The sequence below is a fragment of the Heterocephalus glaber genome, unplaced genomic scaffold, assembly GCF_053883595.1.
Source record: "Heterocephalus glaber isolate CG9 unplaced genomic scaffold, H.glaber_assembly_v1.0 deba00001733, whole genome shotgun sequence".
Taxonomy (NCBI): Eukaryota; Metazoa; Chordata; class Mammalia; order Rodentia; family Bathyergidae; genus Heterocephalus; species Heterocephalus glaber.
The window spans coordinates 13116474-13137933 of NW_028258444.1; the positions used below are offsets into that span (position 1 = coordinate 13116474).

The 21460-nt window shown below is 36.4% G+C and overlaps 1 protein-coding gene across 3 annotated transcripts in view; it reads left to right on the forward strand.

Moving 5' to 3' along the window:
• The window catches only part of Tmem117 (transmembrane protein 117), a 569660-nt gene that overhangs the window by 239651 nt on the left and 308549 nt on the right, over positions 1-21460 (forward strand). The window contains exon 4 of one of the 3 annotated variants that reach the window (XM_087200080.1): positions 5526-5687. The exons of the other annotated variants lie outside the window; for them this stretch is intronic. Within the exon in view, the coding sequence (XP_087056206.1) occupies positions 5526-5687 (162 nt within the window). The remainder of the gene's footprint in view (positions 1-5525; positions 5688-21460) is intronic. 3 annotated transcript variants of the gene reach the window in all.

The following is a 21460-nucleotide window of genomic DNA, read 5'->3' on the forward strand; positions in this document are numbered from 1 at the left end:
TGATAAATAAGAGGTTACTGTTGGATCTTGGCTGGTCTATGTTTTATATTGAAGAGGAATATTTACCCTTCAACATAATTGATGGAGGAAGAAGAAGGCTTCTGTACTTACAAGATCTTGAGGCAAAATACAGTGACTAGGGGCGAGAGAAAGAGAGGAAGTATGTCTGATGGAGATTTTTCTGAGTGAAAAATCTATTCTTTGTGTGACATAACACTTCCTATTATCCTCACACATTTCAGTTATACTGCAAACTCCAGGATATGTTTGGTATTAGTGATGTTCTCTTTCTTGACTGCTTGTAAGAAAGATGAGATTTATTGTATCAGTGTTATTGAATTACTGAAACAAGTTACTCCATAAGGAGAGGACCCAAATTCATGGACATTTAATTTGTCATTGTTGTTTTATACTGCTTTTGGATTACAGTTGTTGAGTTATTAACTTTACACTATGGGGAAGAAAGAAATAGAGTGAGAAATTGAAGGTAGAGAAGTTAGATTAGATGAACTTAAAATAGGTTTATAGGCCATGAACAGGAGGCAGAAAGCTTTTTCTCAAAAGCAAGAAAAAAAGAGATGCTCAGGAAAGCTCAGGAAAGACAGAGGGATGTGTTAAGTGATTGATGGTGTTGGTATAAGAATTTTAGGAGAGACACTGACCTTATCACGTCTTCTCTGTCCATCAGGGAGTAGTACTGTTTGCTGGAATCAAGACAGAGGATTGAATGTGGGGCATAAGGAGGGAAACTAATTTGAAGTGTCTTATTAAACAAATGAATAAAAGCAGCAGAGAGTTTTGAAAGCCATTAGGTTAGTTTTATAAACTTTTCCAGCAGTGTCACCATTGGGAGTACAAGTTAATAAGTTTAGAGATATAAATAGTAGAAAGGACTAGACCTGGGAGCCATGGTTTTAACCAAATGATCCCAGTCTGCCCTAGACTATAGCTATTGGAGTAGGGGTGTCCCAACATTACATAAGCAGTACTCATCTAATGACTTTTACATTAGGGCCTGGCAAGGAAAGATGGGCTGTAGGCCATTACAGTTCTCCCCCTGGGAGATCTTATTTGATAAATGCTAAGACAAGAAACTACAAGTGGTTATTGAAATGGCAAAGATGTCCTTAAATCTAATTGTGGCCATAATGGTGGGTTAGTCATGTTTCCAGGTCCAGTTTCTAAAATGAAGTTAAGATGTAAGCCTAAAAATATAGTTTTACCATTTGCTTTTAAAGAGCATTAACTCTGGCTTGTGGGTGAAATGATGGTGTGCCTGCTGTTGGAGCCACTCATTTATCCTCTCTATTTTAGAGTCAGGACATGTAGGTGACCTTGAAATGCATCATCCTTCCTCCTGCAGAAGGTGACTGCAGAGACTCTAAGAGACACCGAGCCTAAAAAGCCTATTTCTCAAGACTCTTTCATTATCTTTTTTACTAGAATGTGAAGAACATACAGTCATATTTCTTCTATATATAATTCTGTCTATTTTGAAGCTGAAGGAAAATTTTAAGGAGTATGGCAAAATGCTGTGAAGTCTTTAAACCTTGCATGGACAGTTTGGGTTTTCTGGATAATCTTGAATATTTTATTAGCTATTCTGTTGTTAGTTTGCTTTATAAAATGCAATCTAACTGCTTACAGTAACCTTCAGTGTACTTGCCAGTTGAAAATAAAGTTTCTATGTGGTTAAATATGATCCATATTTATCAATTCAACATTGGTATCTTTATTCTGTACATTATTCTTATTAGATTTCATACTTGGCTGATATAATAAAGCCAATTAAAATTATATGCAATTTCCTGATGTTATAAGGGAAGCATGACTCAGGAAGAAAAGTGGCTAAAGGTGGTTACTAGGGACAACTAACAAAGAGGCAATGAATTCATGGGATCGCTCCTTTCAAATATGACAGCAAGCAGATAGAAGGAGGGAAATTTAAAATAATTTCTTAGAGGAAAAATTCTTGCAGTATTAGGGAGATTCTAAACATGTTTGTATACCAAAGTGAACTTATGGGCCTAGACAGTCTCCTTGAAAGGATTTCTGAGAAGCAATTCTGCAGAGGCCTACAGAATGGTAGGCCTACATCTGGCTAGACCAAAAATGGAAACCACAGAGAATGAGATGATTCTCTATAACGAGATATGATGGGGAACTTCTTGTAGACACAGGGGTTTGTAGACAAGAAAACAGAATAGGGGCCCTAGGGCTTCTGGCTAATCCTGACTAGAAGGAGTTAAAACTTTACTAGAGAAATTCCCTGAGAAGTAGATCAAGGATAGGGAGTAGAGAGAAAAAAAAAAAAAGATAAAGAAAGGCACCAAATGGCCTTGGGACTTGCGCCAAAGACAAGAGAAAGAGCTGACAGGTGGAGTACACAAAGCCAAGCTGAGACAGCTGTCCCTCTCCACCTCCAATACAATATAGGGATACAGGGGAGGGTTGGAGTGGTGATGGTAACTAGCTTTCTGGTGAAAGCTCTTATTCACACCTATGGACTAACACATGTACATATATTCACTCTAGGGATATTATATTATCTCATTATATGATTTTACTGTATTATCCACTCTAGAGTCAGTATAGTACTACAATAGACATCCAGACACCCCGTTACTAGTTAAGCGAACCATGAATAACCATGAATAACCCTTTGCCATCCACTTCAGAGATAAGGCCCTGAAAAGTAGGGCAGGGACAAGTAAAGAAACAGAAAGAAGCTGCACATAGACCACCAGAATAAGTGAAGTTAGAAAGAGGTGCCCAGAAGCCAATCCAGATATGGGAAGTTCCAGGTGGGAGAGAAGGGTCTCTGACCCCTAAAAGCAGCTGGGAACAAAGGGCCCATGGGTCCTCCATCTTTCCGGAGCCTCTTCCTTATCAGGGTAACTATCTATCTTCTCCTCTTCTCTCCACTTTCCTTTTCCTCTTTACAGACAAAGTGTCTTCCTTTCATTAAATTTTGTGTCTCCAATTTTTTTATTTGGGCCAAGTTTACGAATCCCATTGGGCTGCTTGAACAGCAGAGCAGCGGTGCTTCTCCCCCAGATTCGACTTTCTAAAGTCAAGTCAAAATTAGGTCAATACCATAAGGAGATTTCTTATTAGAGCCATCAGAATAGTGTGAACCAGTTGACATTATTTTGTTTCAAAAAGTTGAGTGAGCATCTGCTTAAATATTGATGTTTAGGGGCTGGGGATTTAGCTCAGTGGTTTCGCTGTCTGCTGCGCAAGTGCAAGGACCCGAGTTCGATCCCCGGTACAAAAATATTTTAAAAAATTGATGTTTAAGTTCATTTAAAGTAGCTCTTTTTGTGTTATTTACCCATTTTTTTAAAGTAAGAAAATTGGTTGGAAGCTAATGCAAATGTTCTAAAATAAAGTTCAGAGCTTGTAATTTAAACCAAAACAAATCCATGATTCTGTCTCTAAGTTGTGCTGAAGTTATTTAAATTGAAGGGGTATTTTATCAAGTCGATCTTGGAAGACAGAGTGTGGATGTTTGGTCATTCTGCTGGTGAAGACGTCTGTGAAATATTTTCGAGGGTCAGTTACGTAATGATGCAAGTGATATATTTCTTTAGAATCCATTCTTATTTTTAACATAGAATTTTTCTCTCTTGATTACAAATGTGATAAGATAAACTACTCTTTTGATTTTAGGCATTAAGAAGCTTGTGTTTAAATTAGTGTTCAGTTATGATAGCCCTTTTGTGGGGAAATGTAGGGCTAAGGACACAAAGTGGCAGATATGTAGAATAATACATCTAGAGGTCTAATGCACAGCATGAAGACTATAGTTAATAATACTGTACTGTGTTCAGAATAATGGCTAAGAAAGTAGACCTTATATGCTCTTACCACAAAAATGGCAGTAACTATGTAAGATGATGCGTATTTTAATTGGCCTGACTATAGTCTTCATGCTGTAGTAAACAAGTTCAGGGCTGTTTGTAGAGTTGTTGGATTTTCCATTTACTTGGTGAGTCAAAGTCAACAAGCTAAGTGCCTTGGATTTTCTGTGTCACCATTTCTGTTTTGAGACCATTGTTTGATTGGAGAGACTCTTTGACCTTGGAGCATGAAGACTTTATTTACTTTCTTTAAATTGATAGGGTCTCTAGCACTGATGGCCACCTGTTGTCCCAGGAGTTTGGGCTTACCCAAGGAGCTCAAAGCTAGTGGAAAGGGGAATTACCATTAACATCTTTATGCCTCCTCTCAGGGATTGAACGCAGGACCTTGCCTTTCGAGGCAGGTGGGGTGCCACTGAGCTAAATCCCCAGCCCACATCTTCATTCTTTATGGCTTTATGTTATGCTGATTTAGGTAATGGTTTACTAAATGTAAACTATATGGGTGATTTTATAAGGTGCCTCAAGTCTCTTGGAGTTCTGGGATAAATAATAAAATGTTTTTTAAAATGCTGATCTTTTTTAAGTTTTCAAAAAAAACTCCTCAAGTATTAAATCGACTTTTCATGTGAAACTTAGGTGTGCAGGAGATACAGGGACTCTGTCTTGGTTACTTTCTTGTTTTGGGGACAAAATACTGACACCCACAGGTTAAAGGAAGTAAGGTTTGTTTTAGCTCACAATTTGTGGAGATTTCAGTCCATAGTTGGCTGGCTGCAAGGAAGGGTGGAGTGGCAGGGGGGCATCACAGAGGAGAAACAGTCCATGGCAGGGCAGGCTAGCAGTAAGGCAGTGGAGCAGTGAAGCAGTGAAGTAGTAGCCCATTCAGGGTACCAGCCTTTTGGGTGCTGCCAACCACACTCAGGGTGGGCCTTCCCATCACCCGCACCCAGGACAGTGTTAAAACAATCAGTGGACTAATCCAATTATCACAGCCTTAATCCATATTCACACATGCTAGTTCCAGCCTATGAGTTCATGAGGCTTTGAAAGGCCATCTAGACACAGCCATAATAGGATCTATATTAATTTTAAAAGTTATGTGTAAGTACAGGAGCACTGGGGCAAGGGCAGTTACTGCCATCTGACATAGGGTGGCAGAAAGGCCTCAGTGAGAGGAGACCTTTCTCCAAAGTGCTGGCAGTGGAGGAGAGGGTTGGTGACTACAGAGGGAAGGAGGGCTCCAGGCTGAAACAGTACAGACAGAAGGCTGGGGTAGGAGTGTGCCTTGTGTGTTGAATGAAGACCAAGGAGTTTGTTTGTTTTTTGTTTGTTTATTTTTTGGGATAGGCCTCACTATGATCTTGAACTCACCCAATGACTTTATTGGATTACGACGTTGGGTCAGGTAGGCAGAAGATAACAGGACATAAGGTCAGAAAGTTCACAAGAGACACGTTCACTTTGACTTTTTGGGCCAAACACATGAGTAAGAGTAATTTAAATAAGGGATTGATTTTCTCATTTTTCTCTTTAACATAAGAGGTTTTTCAAATTGATTCAACCTTCGAAGCCATGAGGCCATTAGATTTCTAGGTTCTTTTTATCTTTCTTTTCCACGAACACCTACACCTTGGCTTTCTTTCTTACTTCTTGTCTCAGGGTTATCGGACGCAGCTCCAGACAGCACATCCTTCCTCACAGCAGAGAAGAAAAAGGTGGTACTTGTCACATCTACTTGAAAAGCTTTACCTCTATTTTCAAACTATCTGTAACTGTAACATATTTGTTACACAAGAGGAAAGAAAGGGATCAGGATTTGAGGTGGGTCCTGTGTTGGTCAGTCTATGGTGTTCCACAGTCATGATTCATTATATCCATGTTGGTGTGCCAGTTTACCAGGCTCTTTGATGGACTTCTCATTTGGGTCCATTTGGAGGAGTCAGGAAGGCATGGTAAACTCCTTTGATGAGACAGCCAAGGCTCAGAGAGAAAGTGTCTGCCTCACACTTGTCTTAAACTCAGGGAAGGGAGTAGGACTGTTGTTGCTGACTCTTGTTCACTGTATCCTGGTTCCTAACTTTAGAATCCCATGAAAAGCCCAGGCTTTCTCCTGGCAGCGTTGCGTGTACAGTACATCCAGCCTTGAGGAAATGAGAGGTTCAGAAGGCTCCCAGCCTCCCCGAGGCTTAGAGACTAAAATTCATTTGTGGCTTTTCTCTGACTGCCCCAGAGCTGAGTTCTCAGAGGCAATGCAGAAAGCCAAGGGGTAAGGAAAAGCATCCTTCTCCAGAGGGAAAAGCCAGTCATCCTTCTGGCCTGTGAAATTACAGTGGAAGAGTTGCTGAAAATTCGTGGACAGAATATGAATTGCCCTTGTATTTCTTACAGAAAAATTTAAAGTGCATCTGAAAACCTCTCTGTATAGAAAGTATATTTTTATCAGCTTTATAAATGGCATAATTCTTTTATCAAGATAATTGCCTTTTCTCTTTTGGCTAAATCTATGGTTTTCCATGTAAAATTTGCTCAAAGCTAGGTTTCCAAGTAGCTCAGGGAAGCAGCACAGCTGCACTTCGTGCCAGACAGGCAATTTCCTGCTGTCTGAGTGGGAGCAGCTGGGAGAAGCTGGTGCTGCTCTTCAGATCCATCTTCTGGCCAGGTGTGTGTTCGCCCTTCCCTTGCACACGGCTGATGCTGTCTTATCCAGGAGATCTTGGCAGCACAATAATTAATGACCCAGGCCTCCAACTTGGCTGTGAAAGAATGCAGCAATGGCCCAAGGTTTAGGCATGAGGAATGAAAAGTACATAAAAATGATGAGGAATGGGAATTTTAACATATTTATGATCTGGAAATGCAAACCACATGGAATTCTTCTAACAATGCATGTGAGATGTTACTATTTTGTTTCTATTTCTATATTACAGATACACTGAAGTTGAGAGAAAGAATTAAATTACTTAATGGTTATAATCAGTAAGAAATCAAAATGGCATTTAGGTGCAGATGTCTTCTACTTATCTAGTTATTAACAGTTTTCTGTAGCATCTCAAACATTCTGGTAAACTGTAGGAAAAAATAGTAATGATGATGAAATTTAGGGAGTTTCGGGGACTGAATTCACAAATAGGTAATAGCAGTTGTCTCTTGTAAATGCAGTGTGTTAGAACCAGTGGTTTCTTCTCAAATTTCTGTGAGCTTAAAAGTCATATAAGGAATATTTTTAAAAATTCAGGTTCCTGGGCTCCAATCCAGAAGTCTGGGTGAAGCAGAGGTGATGGAGAGTCTGGAAATCTCTGTGTTAGTATTTATCCAGACTTTGATGCAGGCATTCTGCACACGATTTTCCGAGAAATAGTGCTTAGCATTGAAATTCAATAGCCAGAACGACATCAAACATTCAGAAAGCTTCTGGCTTTACATCTAGGTTTGGTAGGAAACAGACTGAAGCACTCCTTACAGATGAAGGTGAACAGTTTTCGCCAATGGAGACTTCCCCCATTTACTCCAAATTGGCTTTGAGAATTTGGAGATGACATTGAAGGAACAGAACAGTGTCTTTCCTAGATAATAATAGAAAGAAAAAGTCAAAACAGTAAACAAATAGCATGCTTTATTTCCTTCTCCTCCTTACTTTAGATCTGTAATTTTTTATTTCCCTCACCCGGCCAGACACACAGGAAGGGATTCTCAGAGAATGCTAAAAATATTGCTCTTGTCACTACAGACTCCACATCCCCATTGCTCTCTTTCTCCCTGAATTCTCAGTAGAGAAGATGTCATTTGCTTTTTTGCCTCTTTCTGACAGGCATTAGGTTCCTGGGTTCTGAGTTACTTTTTTGGTAGCTTTTTGCCTATCTGGCCAAGTCTCCCAAATCTTCATTGAGTTCAAGAATTTGGGTATTTTGAAGGTCATTTGACCCTAGGTGAGTCTCAGGGTGCTTGGAGTATTTGTTTTAAAAACAGAGAGCACAACCTGGAAATGAAAAGAATATGGCAGAACAAAACAAAATACCCAAGACTGTAACCTGAACACTGTGTTCCCTGCCCTTTCACAAATGTTTTCTGAGTGGCTGCTCTTTGTCAGATGTGTGTCCAAATACCAACCAGATAAATAATTTATGATTACAATAATTGATTTAGAAAACCACATTTTTATTGGTTTCCATTCAAAGCTTTTAAATTTGTTTACCTGTGCTATGGTATAAACTCTTAAAACATACTAATAATGAAATCATTTTTGAACATTTCTATGCCTGATGTTTGGAAACCTTTATGTATTCAGGCCATGAAATAAAGAATACTAGGCTGCTAAGAGCATGGACTCAAGCATCAGGCCAACCACGGAGCACATCTTGCTACTGTTCCTATTAGCTGGATGAACTTGGGGAAGTTACCACTGCCCTCTGAGCCTCTATGCTTTTTTTTTTTTAATTCTGCAATTACATTTAACAAAACATTTCTAAAGATTAAATAAAGGATGTAAAATATTTGTCACATTTAGTATTTAATAAATTCCAATTAATATTATGAATGAGGTTTTTCAATTGCCGTTGAAGAGCTGGGAACACAAATATGTCTATTTTTAAGCATGATGAACCATAATGCGACGAGTGCTGAATCAGAGCAACAGGGAGTGCTGTGGGAGGCTGGAGCAAGAAGAGGTGTTGGAGGAGCTTCTGGCACTGTGGCCTCATTGAAGCCTGGAGCCTTGCTCTGACTCTTTGCAGACTGGTTGTCAGTGTGCCTGTGTTGTATTTTGAGATACACACACTGAGAAAGTCCAGAACATAAATGGTAGAAGAAAGGGAGCAGGCAATTATTCCTATAAGAAAAAGCTAAAGGCTATGTGATTATTTCAGTATAGAAACATGCTTCTTAATGTTTCTAGTCCTGAAAAAAAGTGATATAACAAGAAAACTATGTGTTTTATTTTTTGTGGACCTCACATTCCTGACAAAGCTTATAGAAATAAGTGCTAGTTAAATATTTGTTAATGAATCAGTGTAATTTCTCCATTTGATTTGACAAACCCATCAATAAAAATAGTTTTTGGAAAAAAGTTGCTTATCTGTAATGGAGGGACTGGTAACTTTTGAAATTATACAAATTCATTGTGGACAAGGTAACTATAAAATTTAATATCTAAAATGGGACACTTGAGGATCAAAGATGATTCTTCATTATAAAGGCAACAAGTGCCTACTTGGATTGTCACGGATGATCCAAATGGATGGTGCATATGGCCATTCTGATTATAGGTTTGTTTTTTTTTTTTTGAGACAGTTTCTCTATGTAGTTCAGATTGGCCTTGAACTCACTATGTAGCCCAGGCTGGCCTTAAACTCGCAGTGATCCTCCTGCCTCAGCCTCCCGAATGCTGTGATTACAGGCATGCACCACCATGTCCGGCTATAGTTTTATTTATTAAAAATTAATGTTAGTTAATTATTAGTATAAGAAATAAGTTCACACTTCCTGTAAAAATAAGTTTACAAAGCTCAGCCAGGCAGATGCTATGAAAAAAATTAGGGGATAAAAATAAAGGGAAGAAATGAAGTTAATGTTTATTAAATGTTTATTTGCTACACATTATGTTTTTCAATCATAAATATAAAGCTCAGAGAGATATGTAAATTCCTCAAGGTGTCATTGCTAGTAAGTAGTAGCAATCAATTAAGCTTTACTTCCAAATCTATCTGACTTGGGACTGTAGCAACACATACATCAGCAATTCTGGGCTAAAGCAGAATGATGCTTGATAACTCTGTTTTGTGAAGATTGCTAAGTTTTTTGAAAACTTCATAGTGTCTCAGAAAGAAGCAGCAAAAACATTTCAGAGGAAGGGGTAGATTGGACTTCTCATGGAGGTTAATATCCCATTTCTTGGAACCCTCAAGAATATGGAGCATGCCTCTCTTTGAGGCAATTTAGACAAAATTTAGAAAGGGATGTGTCTGTTACTTATGAACACCAATGAATTATTTTTTCCTAGTTCTCTTTTTCATTCTAGGTTCCAGTCATTGTTTTTCATTTATGAAAAAACCTTTTGCTTTTTCCATAGTGATAAATTTTTTCTCAGACTGATTTAATAGTACCTGTGTGTACATGTGAGATTCGACCAGGATTATTTTGTGATTCCTGACTAGAATTTGACCTATGCTGTTATCTTGGGTGTTGGCCAAGAGTGAACATACCTGAAGGAGGGTGAGACATCACCTGCTGATTGCAGCAGCTAGTGGCCTGGAATGTAGGAGCTGGAATCAGCCCTCTTTGTTTAAATCCTGAGCTGGGCATGCATAGCTCTGTGGACTTGGGCAAGTTACTTCCCTTTGTGCAGGGCAGGCCTTATGGGTATGTGATTTGCACAGGTTGCACAGTCCTCATGTTCAGGAAGGCCTCACACTTGCTTCAGTGCTCTGCTCTTTCTGTTTTGAAACGTGTAATATGGTTTGAACAAGGAGCCCCATGTTTTTAATTTGCCATATGTTTCACAAACTATGTAGTTAGTCCTGTTTCTAAGCCTTAGGTTTTCATTTGTAAAGTAGGGACAGTAATTTTTTTTTCCTCTGAGGGTACGCAGGATTCTTCTAGGAAAGGGTACTCCAGAGAAAGGTAGAGTCAGACAATGAGCGTGATCTCAACTGTTTAACTTATTTAAAATAAGATAACATAGTATCTGTCTGTGCTTGAATTTTGGCTTAGCTTGCTGAGGATATGAGCCCCGGGCTACACTGGGGGAGAATTATACTGCTGTTTTAAATGAGTACATTTACAAGAACTTGGGGGGTACTGGCAGCCTAGTATTGGAGTTGTGGCTAGGTAGTGCTGCGTGAAGACTGAGAAGGGGCTTTCTCCTTATATACTCCATCAAAGCTGAGTTAGTGTTACCATAGTGTTGCTGCAGCATCAGTGCCATAGCTTGGTTGTTTGGCATTGGCAATGTGACAGTGATGGTAAAGTTCCCTTTTAGGTTTTGTCTTTCCCTTTGTGTGTGTGTATGTAATCCAGGGCCTTGTGCATTCGAGGCACTTGCTGAGGTACATGCCCAGCCATCTCCCCTTTTAAAGGGATGTAACTACTGCCACTATTGTCACCAAAATGAACTAATGTCATTATGGGAGGAAGAGGTAGAAAATGGCAAATGCCAGGTGGTTGGTTCCTCAGGCATTGTATTAAGGAAGTACATGAGAAAAATTCCTTGCATTCTCTGAGAAATTATTAGAATGGGTTTTGTAAGGCATGAGATGGTGGTATGTTAAAAGCTAGTGAGGAAATGACTTCAGAGAAATGTGAGTTGTTGTTAAAGTGAAGACTGAACTTTCATTCTGAATCTGTGTGACCTGACATCAAAATTACCCTCATATGAGCCTGGGTTTTTCTTTTAATTAATGATAGGAAGAATTGGATTTCAGTTACAGGTATATGTAAAGGAACATAATTTTTAAGCAAATCATAACTTCAATACCAAAGGCAAGGGCAAAATATCTTTAATAAAATGTGACTAATTCATGTCTTTGTAAAAAATAATAATAGATTATTACTTTGGTGTTAGAAAGCTTTTCATTTCTTTCTCACACCTCTCAGCTCATGAAGTTGAAAGCTATTTAATATGTGAGAGATTCTGTTCATGATCTTACATTTATACTGTAGATTTAAATATGGATAGCAAATCAGCATATTTTTCCAATTAGCCAAAGCTGTTATATGTTTCAATAATTAGTGCCCACAACAATATGTTAATTTATGGTTATGGATGAGTAAAAATAGTTGTCTTTTAATAGTTGAACTTTGGTATAATAGATGTAGCCTTTTGAGAACAGTAAGGGATAAAGTACTAATGGTAGGTTCATTGTACCCTGTAAAATAACTAGCCGCATGGGAGAGTAAAAAAAAACCAACCATTTTAGGAGCAGTGGTGGTAAAAGCAAGCCTTAAACTATTGATTTGACACTTTGAGCAATTAAAAAAAAGTCAAACTAAGTAGCAGATTTTTTAGTCTGTGGAGCCTGCCACAGAGAAGAAATATTCCATTTAACAAGTACCTTGCCCAGGTGTTTTTGTTCCTAGCAGCTGGCAACTACAGAGTGTAGTACCATCTTATACTCACCAGGAGACATTACGACAAGTTCCCAGGGAGTTAACAAATAGAAACTATGCAGGAATGCTCAGCAGGAATGAAGCTTCAATATTTTTAACCTGCTGAAGGAAGTGAAAAGTGTTCATTAGAACAGTTGCTCCAATGAGTCACAGTTTTATGGCCTTCCTAAGCTAGGTTTCTTTCCTAGTTACTGCTCTGAGGTGAACATTTCACAGGTACAGGTTGCTGCAAACAGCTCAAGAACTTTTCTCTGAAGTTTGGCAAAATGTAGAGATCTATATTTTCATTGAATGGTTGAACCATCTTAGTTTATAGCCTCTGAGAGAATGTTTGCCAAAAATAACTTTTTTTTGCTTGCTTACTTTTGAATGGTCTGAACAAAAACTTATTACTTGGAAACATAAATAATGGCTTGAACTAATAAAGTTTCCAGTCTTGTAAGTGACCAAACAGTATAATGTAACATTTCAACCCTGAGCTTGGTTAATTCACTTCACCTTTATGTTGATCTGAAGGGAATGCCTCCTAGAAGATTTTGCTCTCACTTTGAACTACCATGTGATAAATTGCTGAATTATGGTCTAAGCTTTTCCTTCTTTTTTTTAAATAAAGGGATTACTTTCTAATAACTTAGATCATTAAGACAATTTCCCTTGAAGTTGTGACCTTGAAAAAAGATGCAAGATGTTAGTATTCATAATTTTGCCTGAGTCCTTCAAAACTAAATAAATGATTCCAACAGCATTATTCTCTGGGCTGACAGCTCTAGGTTCTTGGTTCATATCTTGTATATTCTTATTAACAGAAAATGTTTTTCTTCTAAAGACTTAGCTTTAGAAATTCTCTGATACTGAAATATATTGTAACTTCGATTACACAAAGAGGAGAAAAAAAATTCAGTATTTTTTGGACATTTTTTACAAGCAGGCAACTCAAAGAAATGTAAAATAGAAGAGACAGAATTCAGAAAGGAAAATTACAGGAGTTAAATAATCATAACTTCTGTGTTAATGATAAAAACTTTGTGAAAGGAAATGGTGTAATTATCCAGAATGTTTAATTTTGAGAAATAGAACATCATTTGTTTAAAAGACATGTTTATATTATTAGTACTTTTTTCTTCAACTAATATTTTGCAGGATCATACCTTTGGGACAAAGATATGCCAACTATTCAGAGACATTTGGGATCCCATAGAACTATTTGATTTCTTATCAGATATGACAATAAATCATATCAAATAATTTAACCTACATGAGTTGGTGGAAAATGGATGTTACGCAACATATTTGACATAACTCTCTCCCATCATTGAAAGTGACTGTGCAAGTCTTTCACCATTTCGACAGTGCCTGTGCACACACAGCTGGTTCATCTGTGGCGGGTCATTGACCCAGAGGCTGTGTTCTGTGCACAACTCAAGTGCTGATACATCATCGAAGGAATCACAAGGAAAGCTCTTTGGGGGTTCCATTAACAATACTGTAGTTTTAATTATCCATGATTTCACTTTCCACAGTTTTCCCTAACTGCTGTCATAGTTCAAACATATTAAATGGAGTGTTATAGAAATAAGCAATTCCTAAGTTTTCAATTATGCACTTTTCCTGAGTAGTGTGATGAAATCTTGTGTATGCTGTCGACCCTTCCTGCACATTAATCACTTAATAGCTGTCCTAGTTGTCAGATCAACTATTGCAATGCTTGTGTTCAAGTAACCCTTGTTTTACTTAATGATGGCAGAAAAGTGCCAGAGTAGTGATGCAAAGGAGACACTAGAACATCAAACTCGGAAGGACAGATCCACTCTGGTACTATGTAGCAGTGCTGCAGGGCCTAGAGATAAAAACAGAGTATACATAGTGTTCAGTGCTATCTTCAGTTTCAGGTATCCATTGGGGGTCTTGGAAAGTTTCCTCATGAATAAGGAGGGGCTACTGTGTATGTTGCTTTTGCATGCTTAAGAATAGATCAAGATACTTTGAGTAAGACAAATCTTATGAACTCAGAAAGGAAACAAACTATAAACTTCTTTATCCTCAAAGATACACTAAAATAAAATTCAAATCAAGGGCATTGGAGGAGTTTTTAAATAAATTGATGCTTGCTAGTTCTGTCCAAGAACCATTTTAGAACCTGTAACCTCATGAGAACCACTAAATTCTTTTTTTTATGACATGCACTTTTATATTTTATTTTCTAAGTCAGGATAATTAATAAATTATAACTTATAAGCCAAGTTTTTCTTCTCATCTGTTTTGGTGTGGCCCATGAACTGAGAATGACTTTCACATTTTTAAATGGTTTAACAAATATCAACAGAAGAATAATATCTCATGACCTAAGAAAATTATATAAAATTTATATATAATTTAAATATCAGTCTACAAATAAAGTTTTATTGAAATACAACATGCTCATTTATGTATTTTCTGATATAGTGTCTGTTAAATATTGCTATATATAACTGCTTTGGGAATACAATGACAGAATAGATTTCTTGCAACAAAGACAAAGCCTAAAATATTTATCTTGCCCTTTACAGAAAAAAATTCTGTAAGTCCAACTCCTATCTTAAATTTTAATTTCTGATTAATATGATTTTATAATGAAAAAGTAAGTGGTTTTTATATTTACCCTAGACCTTATAATTATTTCTGGTCTAACATAAACACATAATTATAACAGGTTTCATTAGACCATAGTCTTATTTTTCCATTGACATGGCATATAGTAGGTCCCTAATAAATATATATCTGTTTTTCCTCTAATTTAGTATACTATACAGTACTAATACAGTTTATTGTAATTTTGAAGACTTGTTTAATTAGAATATTTGTCATGTCCCTGAAATAATCAATTGCCATAAATTTGAAAACAGTGCTTTTGTGGAATCATGAACTATATTTGTGCTTGATTTAACTCGGCTAAATGTGATCCTAATTAGATGTGTGGTGTTCTAGTTTTTTGTGTTCCCAATTCATTTATTATGGTTGCTCTGTGCCATGCAATATTAAAAATATATGCAAATCTCAAAGATTATTCACATGGAGAGGCAGAAACTTCTGTGATCTATGATCATCCATTTATACATAAAGAAATTGATTTGTAGAGAATCAATAATTACTTTGCTATGGAAAATAAATGTGAAATTTGTGCTGTAAAGTGGGTTTCTTTTGGTAGACCCTTAAGTTTTAAGATTTTGGCTTCCATGATTTTATTCCATGGTCATTGATTATAATTATTTTATTCCATGGTTATTGATTATAATTATTTTTAATGTTAATGACCACTAGGGCTTCTTTCGAGATGAGTAACTTTAACAATAAAACGCCTAACTAAGAGAACAAACAAATAAATTTCTAATCTCATCAAGCATTTTTTTCTGGAAGCCTTGTAAATTAGAGATATAAGTCCCACAATTCTATTAATAAAATTGCATTACCATAATTTAATGTCGCATATACAATATTCTGTTTCAGAGCCAGAGCCAGAATTACTTTGGTAGGGAGTCAGAAAAATCTTTTCATGAACTTTTAAAATCATTTACATCAGAAAAATGTACCCAGGTAAATCATATTAAAATATCAGTTAATTTTAATAAAATATAAGCTCTAAAATATAGATATAAGATCATTTCAACAAAAGTACTGTATTGTTTCTGTGTAAAATGAATAGAATTCTATTAGAATGACGTGATAATCTTTAATTACACTGTTTTATATAAAACAAAGATGTACTCATGTTATTTATAAGCCAGGGGCATAGGAAATTGGAGTAAGAGAAAGTTGTGTGTGAAAGAAGTTGTATCTATAGGTTCTATAGCTATTATTTTCTCTAGATTTTCGGTATCTTCTATAGAGGTGCAGCTATAGACATAGCTCTAGAATACAGAAATATTCTTCAATATTTTTCTTGTAAAGAAAATAAATATCATGTTTCTTTTCTTTTGTTTCTGGTTACTTTCGTTTCTGGTTTTGTCCATGTATGTGATGCTGGCCTCATATAACCTAGGGGTGAAGTGGGTAACGCATATGTAAGAACACGTTCCTGTCATTAAGTGACATGTGACAGTATAAAATACTTCAAGCAACTTGTAAACATGTTATAAAGCACAAAAACATAAGGAACACTACTGACCAAATCATGACTGAGAACACTGCCATTATCACCCTGCATCCCTTCAGATAGTGATTAGTTTGAATTTTGTTTTTAATTTTCTCATAACTTTATTTTAAAAGGGTTATGTTACAAATACAATATGTATGTTCAATCAAAAACCTGTTGCTTAATTTTGCTTGTTTGAACTTGTTGTAATTTGTTTTTCCTATCTTTGATATTATGACTGTACTACTTCATTTATTTTCCTGGTAATAAAATATTCCATCCTATGGGTATGCCACAGATTATCCATTATTCTGTTGTTGGAATAGAATAATTTTTAACCCGTATTTTATACCATGCTGCTATGAATGTTAGTGTAAACATCTTCTACACACATGCAAATGTTTATTTAAGGCATAGAATGAAGTGTAGAATCACAAGATCATAGTTTATCCAAATATTTGACTTTACCAAATAATGACAAATTGTTTTCATAAATGCTTATACCAATCTATATTGTCCCTGGCAGCATTCTGTCTGAACCATAGCCTCACTGTCTTTTATTATTGCCAGATTTCTTAGACTGTGGCAATCTAGTGGTACAAAATAATTTCATTGTTGTTTTAATTTCCATTTCCCTGGTCTCCACTGACAGCGAGCAACTGTTACTATTTTTCTTTGGTGAAATGCTTTTTTGTTCTGTCACATATTTTGCCTATTTTCCTCCTCCCTATTGGGTTGTATTTTTCCTATTGATTTGTATTAAACCCATTTTCTTGAATAAACTTATCTTTAAATAAAAACCTGGCAAAATATTTTCAACCCAACAAAGTTTCATAATATTATGCAAGTCCTCTAAGGCAGTAAGTTTTATTTATTTAAAATGACTTTTAACAAAAAATGCCCAACTGGGCTGGAGATGTAGCTCAGCAGCACCGTGCCTGCCTGGCAAGCACAAGGTCCTGAGTTCGACCCCGGTACTGAAAAAAAAATGTCCAACTTTGGTTAAACATTGCTTTCAAAGTTAAATGAAAGACTAAAAAATATATATTTAGAAATATATGTTTGTTTTTTAAGCCCAGAATTAAGAGTGATCCTTTATCGTAAGGCTTTGAGAGTCTAATAAATTAATGGGACATACTGAGTGCTAAACTTAGCTCTGACATTTTTATATAATTTAATCATCATTTATATTGCACTTGCACTTTGGAAATCTTTCCAATATTAATGGAATTAAAAAGTTCATTATCGTAACCACTTAAGCTACTGCTGACACATCTGTAGTTTTTTTTAAAAAGCCATTGCAGGAGTATATCTTTATGCCATTGTCAGTATAGCATATCAATATGAAAAGTACTTAAGCATCATTATAATAATTATTATAATTATCTAAAATACAGTTTTAAATTCTGATTGTGTCCTAAAGTGATAGTTCAACTGTACAAGGGAAGTGTATTATTTAGAGTTTTCCCTGTTAGGCATCTTTCCTTCTTCATCTGTACCTGAAAAGGTTACTTTCTAGGGATAATTATTTACTTTCTCTTCTCTGTCTGGTGAGATGGCCTGAATTTCCAAGACCTGTGCTTTTCAATGCCTCTCCTTGGTTCTCAGGACCCCTTGCTGAGCCTAATTTACCCCTGGGCTTCATATGTTTACAGTGCCAAAATAATGACTATGTTGGATTTCCTGCCAAATGTTGCTGTCTGTATAAAAGAGCACTCTATTCTGTTGCTATCACAGACATTTAAAACAGTGCGCCCTGGGTGGGGTGAATGTGCGCTTGAAATCCAGTTTCTGAAGAGTAAGGAACTTTATAGGGAGGACTTCCCAGTGACTCTTTGCTTCTCAGCATCATCTAAAACAAGGAGAACTGAAAGCACAGTCAGCTGGTATTGGTGTGAGGATTAAAGCATGCTTACGCCTAGTATATAGTAAATGTTAATTATGCTACCAATGTAGAAAATAATGTTCATTTCATACTGTTAGAAAACTCAACAAATCTGGTATAATCATGTTTTGGTATTAATTCATAAGGGCCATCTCATTAAACCTTTATTTTGAATGAAGGACATCTCACATTTTGGAGGGCTAATGTTGTAATTGTTTTACTTTCATAATTAGCTAAAGCTAACTAGACAAGAGTCTTTGTCTAATTTATCTACCGTGTTGTCTAGACAAGTGCTTTAGATGTCTAATAAGTGCCCAATAAATATTGTTTTGATGAAATTACTAAAAAATCACTGGAGCAACTTTATAGCATAATCACAGGTTTAGAAGTGTTTGAAAAATAAAGAAAAATGTAAAAAAAGTTGCACAGTAGAAACATATGATGTATGCATTGAACTTTTAAGTAAGAATTGCAATTATGAAGCCATGGTCATTTCAAGATGGCTCACAGTTCTGGAAATTCTGGGATAACCACTTTGGCTGGTCCCTGATCACCAAGTTATCACTGGGGCTTGATCCAAGCATACATTCATGAGCATAGCACCTTCAGCTTATGAATCCATTTATAGCAACAGAGAAAATAGCCTGACAGAGATATGTTCAGGGGTAGTGAAATGGTGTATTCTCACTAGTTGCGATGGTAGATTTTATTTGTTGCATTATTAAATCTGTATTCCCTTGAAATTCTATAAATTCATTTCTCCCTGGAAGAGAAAAATACTCTTCCTTATCTTCATGCCTAATCATTCCTGAACATAACAGTTAAGAAATGTATAAAGTAGATAAAAATATTGTCCCTTTAATCCCCTTCTTATAGGTATCTTTTCCAGGGAGGGAAAAGAGAAGAAATAAAGGAAACCTTTTTGTAAAATAGTAACTTCTCAAATCACAGCCAAGAGAGAGCGAGTGAGAGAGAGAGAGATTGATTTAAATTGAGTGACTTTTTCATCAAGGTTTCTGGCATGAATCATCTAAGGACACTTTACTCCCAACAATCAGTTTTAACAAAGAAAGAAAGGAAAATGATGCTCTGCTATTGTTTCTATTTCAGTAGGACAGTGAATGTTTAAAATGATTTGGCTCAGGGACTCTTGGGTGTTGCTTCCCATTCTTTATTCCTGCCTGCATCCTACTTCTCAAGAAAGATTTAAAGGAAAAGTTTTTCCCAGCTTTGGGCAGATCCCCCACCCCTCCAATCACCCCCTGCCACAGTAACTGTAACTTTTTGTTCTTTTACAGATAAAATTGACAACTATAACCTATAAAAAAGTTTATGACCTTCTCTTCTCACAAGGTTCATAAGGCTCTGTCTTCAAGGCTATCATGATTAATTACTTTTAATTGCTTTGTATCACTTCTGTAACCTCACTCCCCTCTCTCCCCATTCCTCACCAACCCCCTTTACCAAATATATAAAACTAAAGCCTTTCCCTTGTTCTAGGCTTGGCCTTGAGACATTAGTCTGCTGAGTTGGTGTGCACCTAAAACCTAGAATAAATCCTCCTATATCACCTGTTGGTCTCTCTTGTTTCTTAAAAATTCTGCAAAACGTCTTTTTTTCCCTTTGAGAACTAGTTTATTTCTGCAAGCTGGCTTTAAACTCCATTTCCATTTAGACCCAGATCTGCTTGACTTTCTCTGCTTCTGGCCCAAATCCCAAATAAAAATCTGGAGAAAGCAGAGATTCAAATTGTTGAGGGCCATTTATAAGTAGTTGTGGTGTATAGTAGAGGTGCTGGTTGATTCTTTCACTATCAAATCAAATACTGAAATTCAAAATTCAAAAATATTTTTCATTTTTAACAATGTAATGCATGGAGATAATATTAGACCAAAAATACTTATAACTTATATTACCATAACCAGGGTTTATTCCCTCAGTCTTGCTTCTCGAGGACATTTTTCTTATTTTAATTGCACTAGCATTTATTATGTTATTATGCTTTATAAAAATACTGATTGCAGAACCAAGAAGAAAACTATGATGATTTTTGTCTTATACAGCATCCATCCTTACCTCAGGGGATACATTCCAAGTCATCCAGTGGATGCCTGAAGCCTCAAATCATACTGAAACTTATATATACTGTTTTTCCTTATACATACACACTTCTGATACAGTTTAATTTATAATAATAGGACCATTATAGCAATAAAACTGTGAGAAATGTTGTGTGACTGATTGATCTCTTCTGTCCCAGCTGCCAAAGTCAGGTAACATACACTCATGGACTTACTGAACAAAGGATGATTCACATCCTGGGATAAACAGAACAGAATGTTGTGAGATTTTTAATTATGTTACACTTCTTTTTTTTTTCTTAAATTCTTTTATTGGTACATTTTAGGTGTACAATATGTTTACATTTATCATTGGGTATTTGTACCTGTACATAATGTATCTTGGTTCTTATTTTTTCCCTATTCCCTGTCCTTCCTTCATCACCTCCACCCTTCCCTATTTACAAAGACTTTATTTCCATTTTTTCCTTTTCTCATAATTTTTTCTTTCCCTTCTTTCCTTTCTCCTTCCCCTTCCACTTCCCCTACCCCTTTGGACCTTTTCTTCTTATTTCACATTATCAATTATTCATTTTAATCATTTTAACCCTAATTTACACTTTCAGTTTCTCACACTAGAGAAACTATTTGGTATTTACACATGTGTGTCCTGTTTATTTCACTTAAGAGTATGCCTCAATATGCATCCATTTAACTATAAATGTCTCTACTTTCTCATTCTTTATGGCTGAGTAGTACTCCATTTTTAAAAAAAACTAACATCTTCTTTATCCAGTTTCCAGTTGATGGGCACTTGGGCTGTTTCCAAGCTTTTGCCATTACAAACTGTGCTGCTATAAACATGGGTTGGCATATATCATTGTGGGATGATTCTTTTAATTCATTTGGGAAGATACCCAGCAGAGAAAGAGCTGGGTCAAATGGGACCTGTAGTCCTAGTTCTTTGAGGTATCTCAACACTGATTTCCACAGTGGTTGCACCAGTCTGCACACCCAGCAACAATGGAGAAGGGTTTCTTTCTCCCTACACCCCACCAGCATTTGTTATTGGTTGATTTCTTGATAGCAGTCATTCTTTCTGGGGTGAGGTGGAATCTCAGTGTTGTTTTCATCTGCATCTCTTGAATGACCAGTTATGTTGAACATATTTTCATATGTTTATTTGCTGCTTTTACTTCTTTGTCTGAAAAGTGTTCATTTCAGATGCCCATTTTTGAATTGGGTCTTTGAATTTTGGGAGGGTCTGATTTTATTCAGTTCTTTATATATTCTAGATAGTAGTCCTTTGTCTGAGGTACAGCTGCTAAAAATTTTTTCCCCTTGTTGCCTTTGTTACCTAGTGCATGCCATGTTGTTTCTGCTCTGCCATGCTTGTTTGTCATCTCTGCCTTGGAGTTGGCCAGTTATGGAATGAAACCTC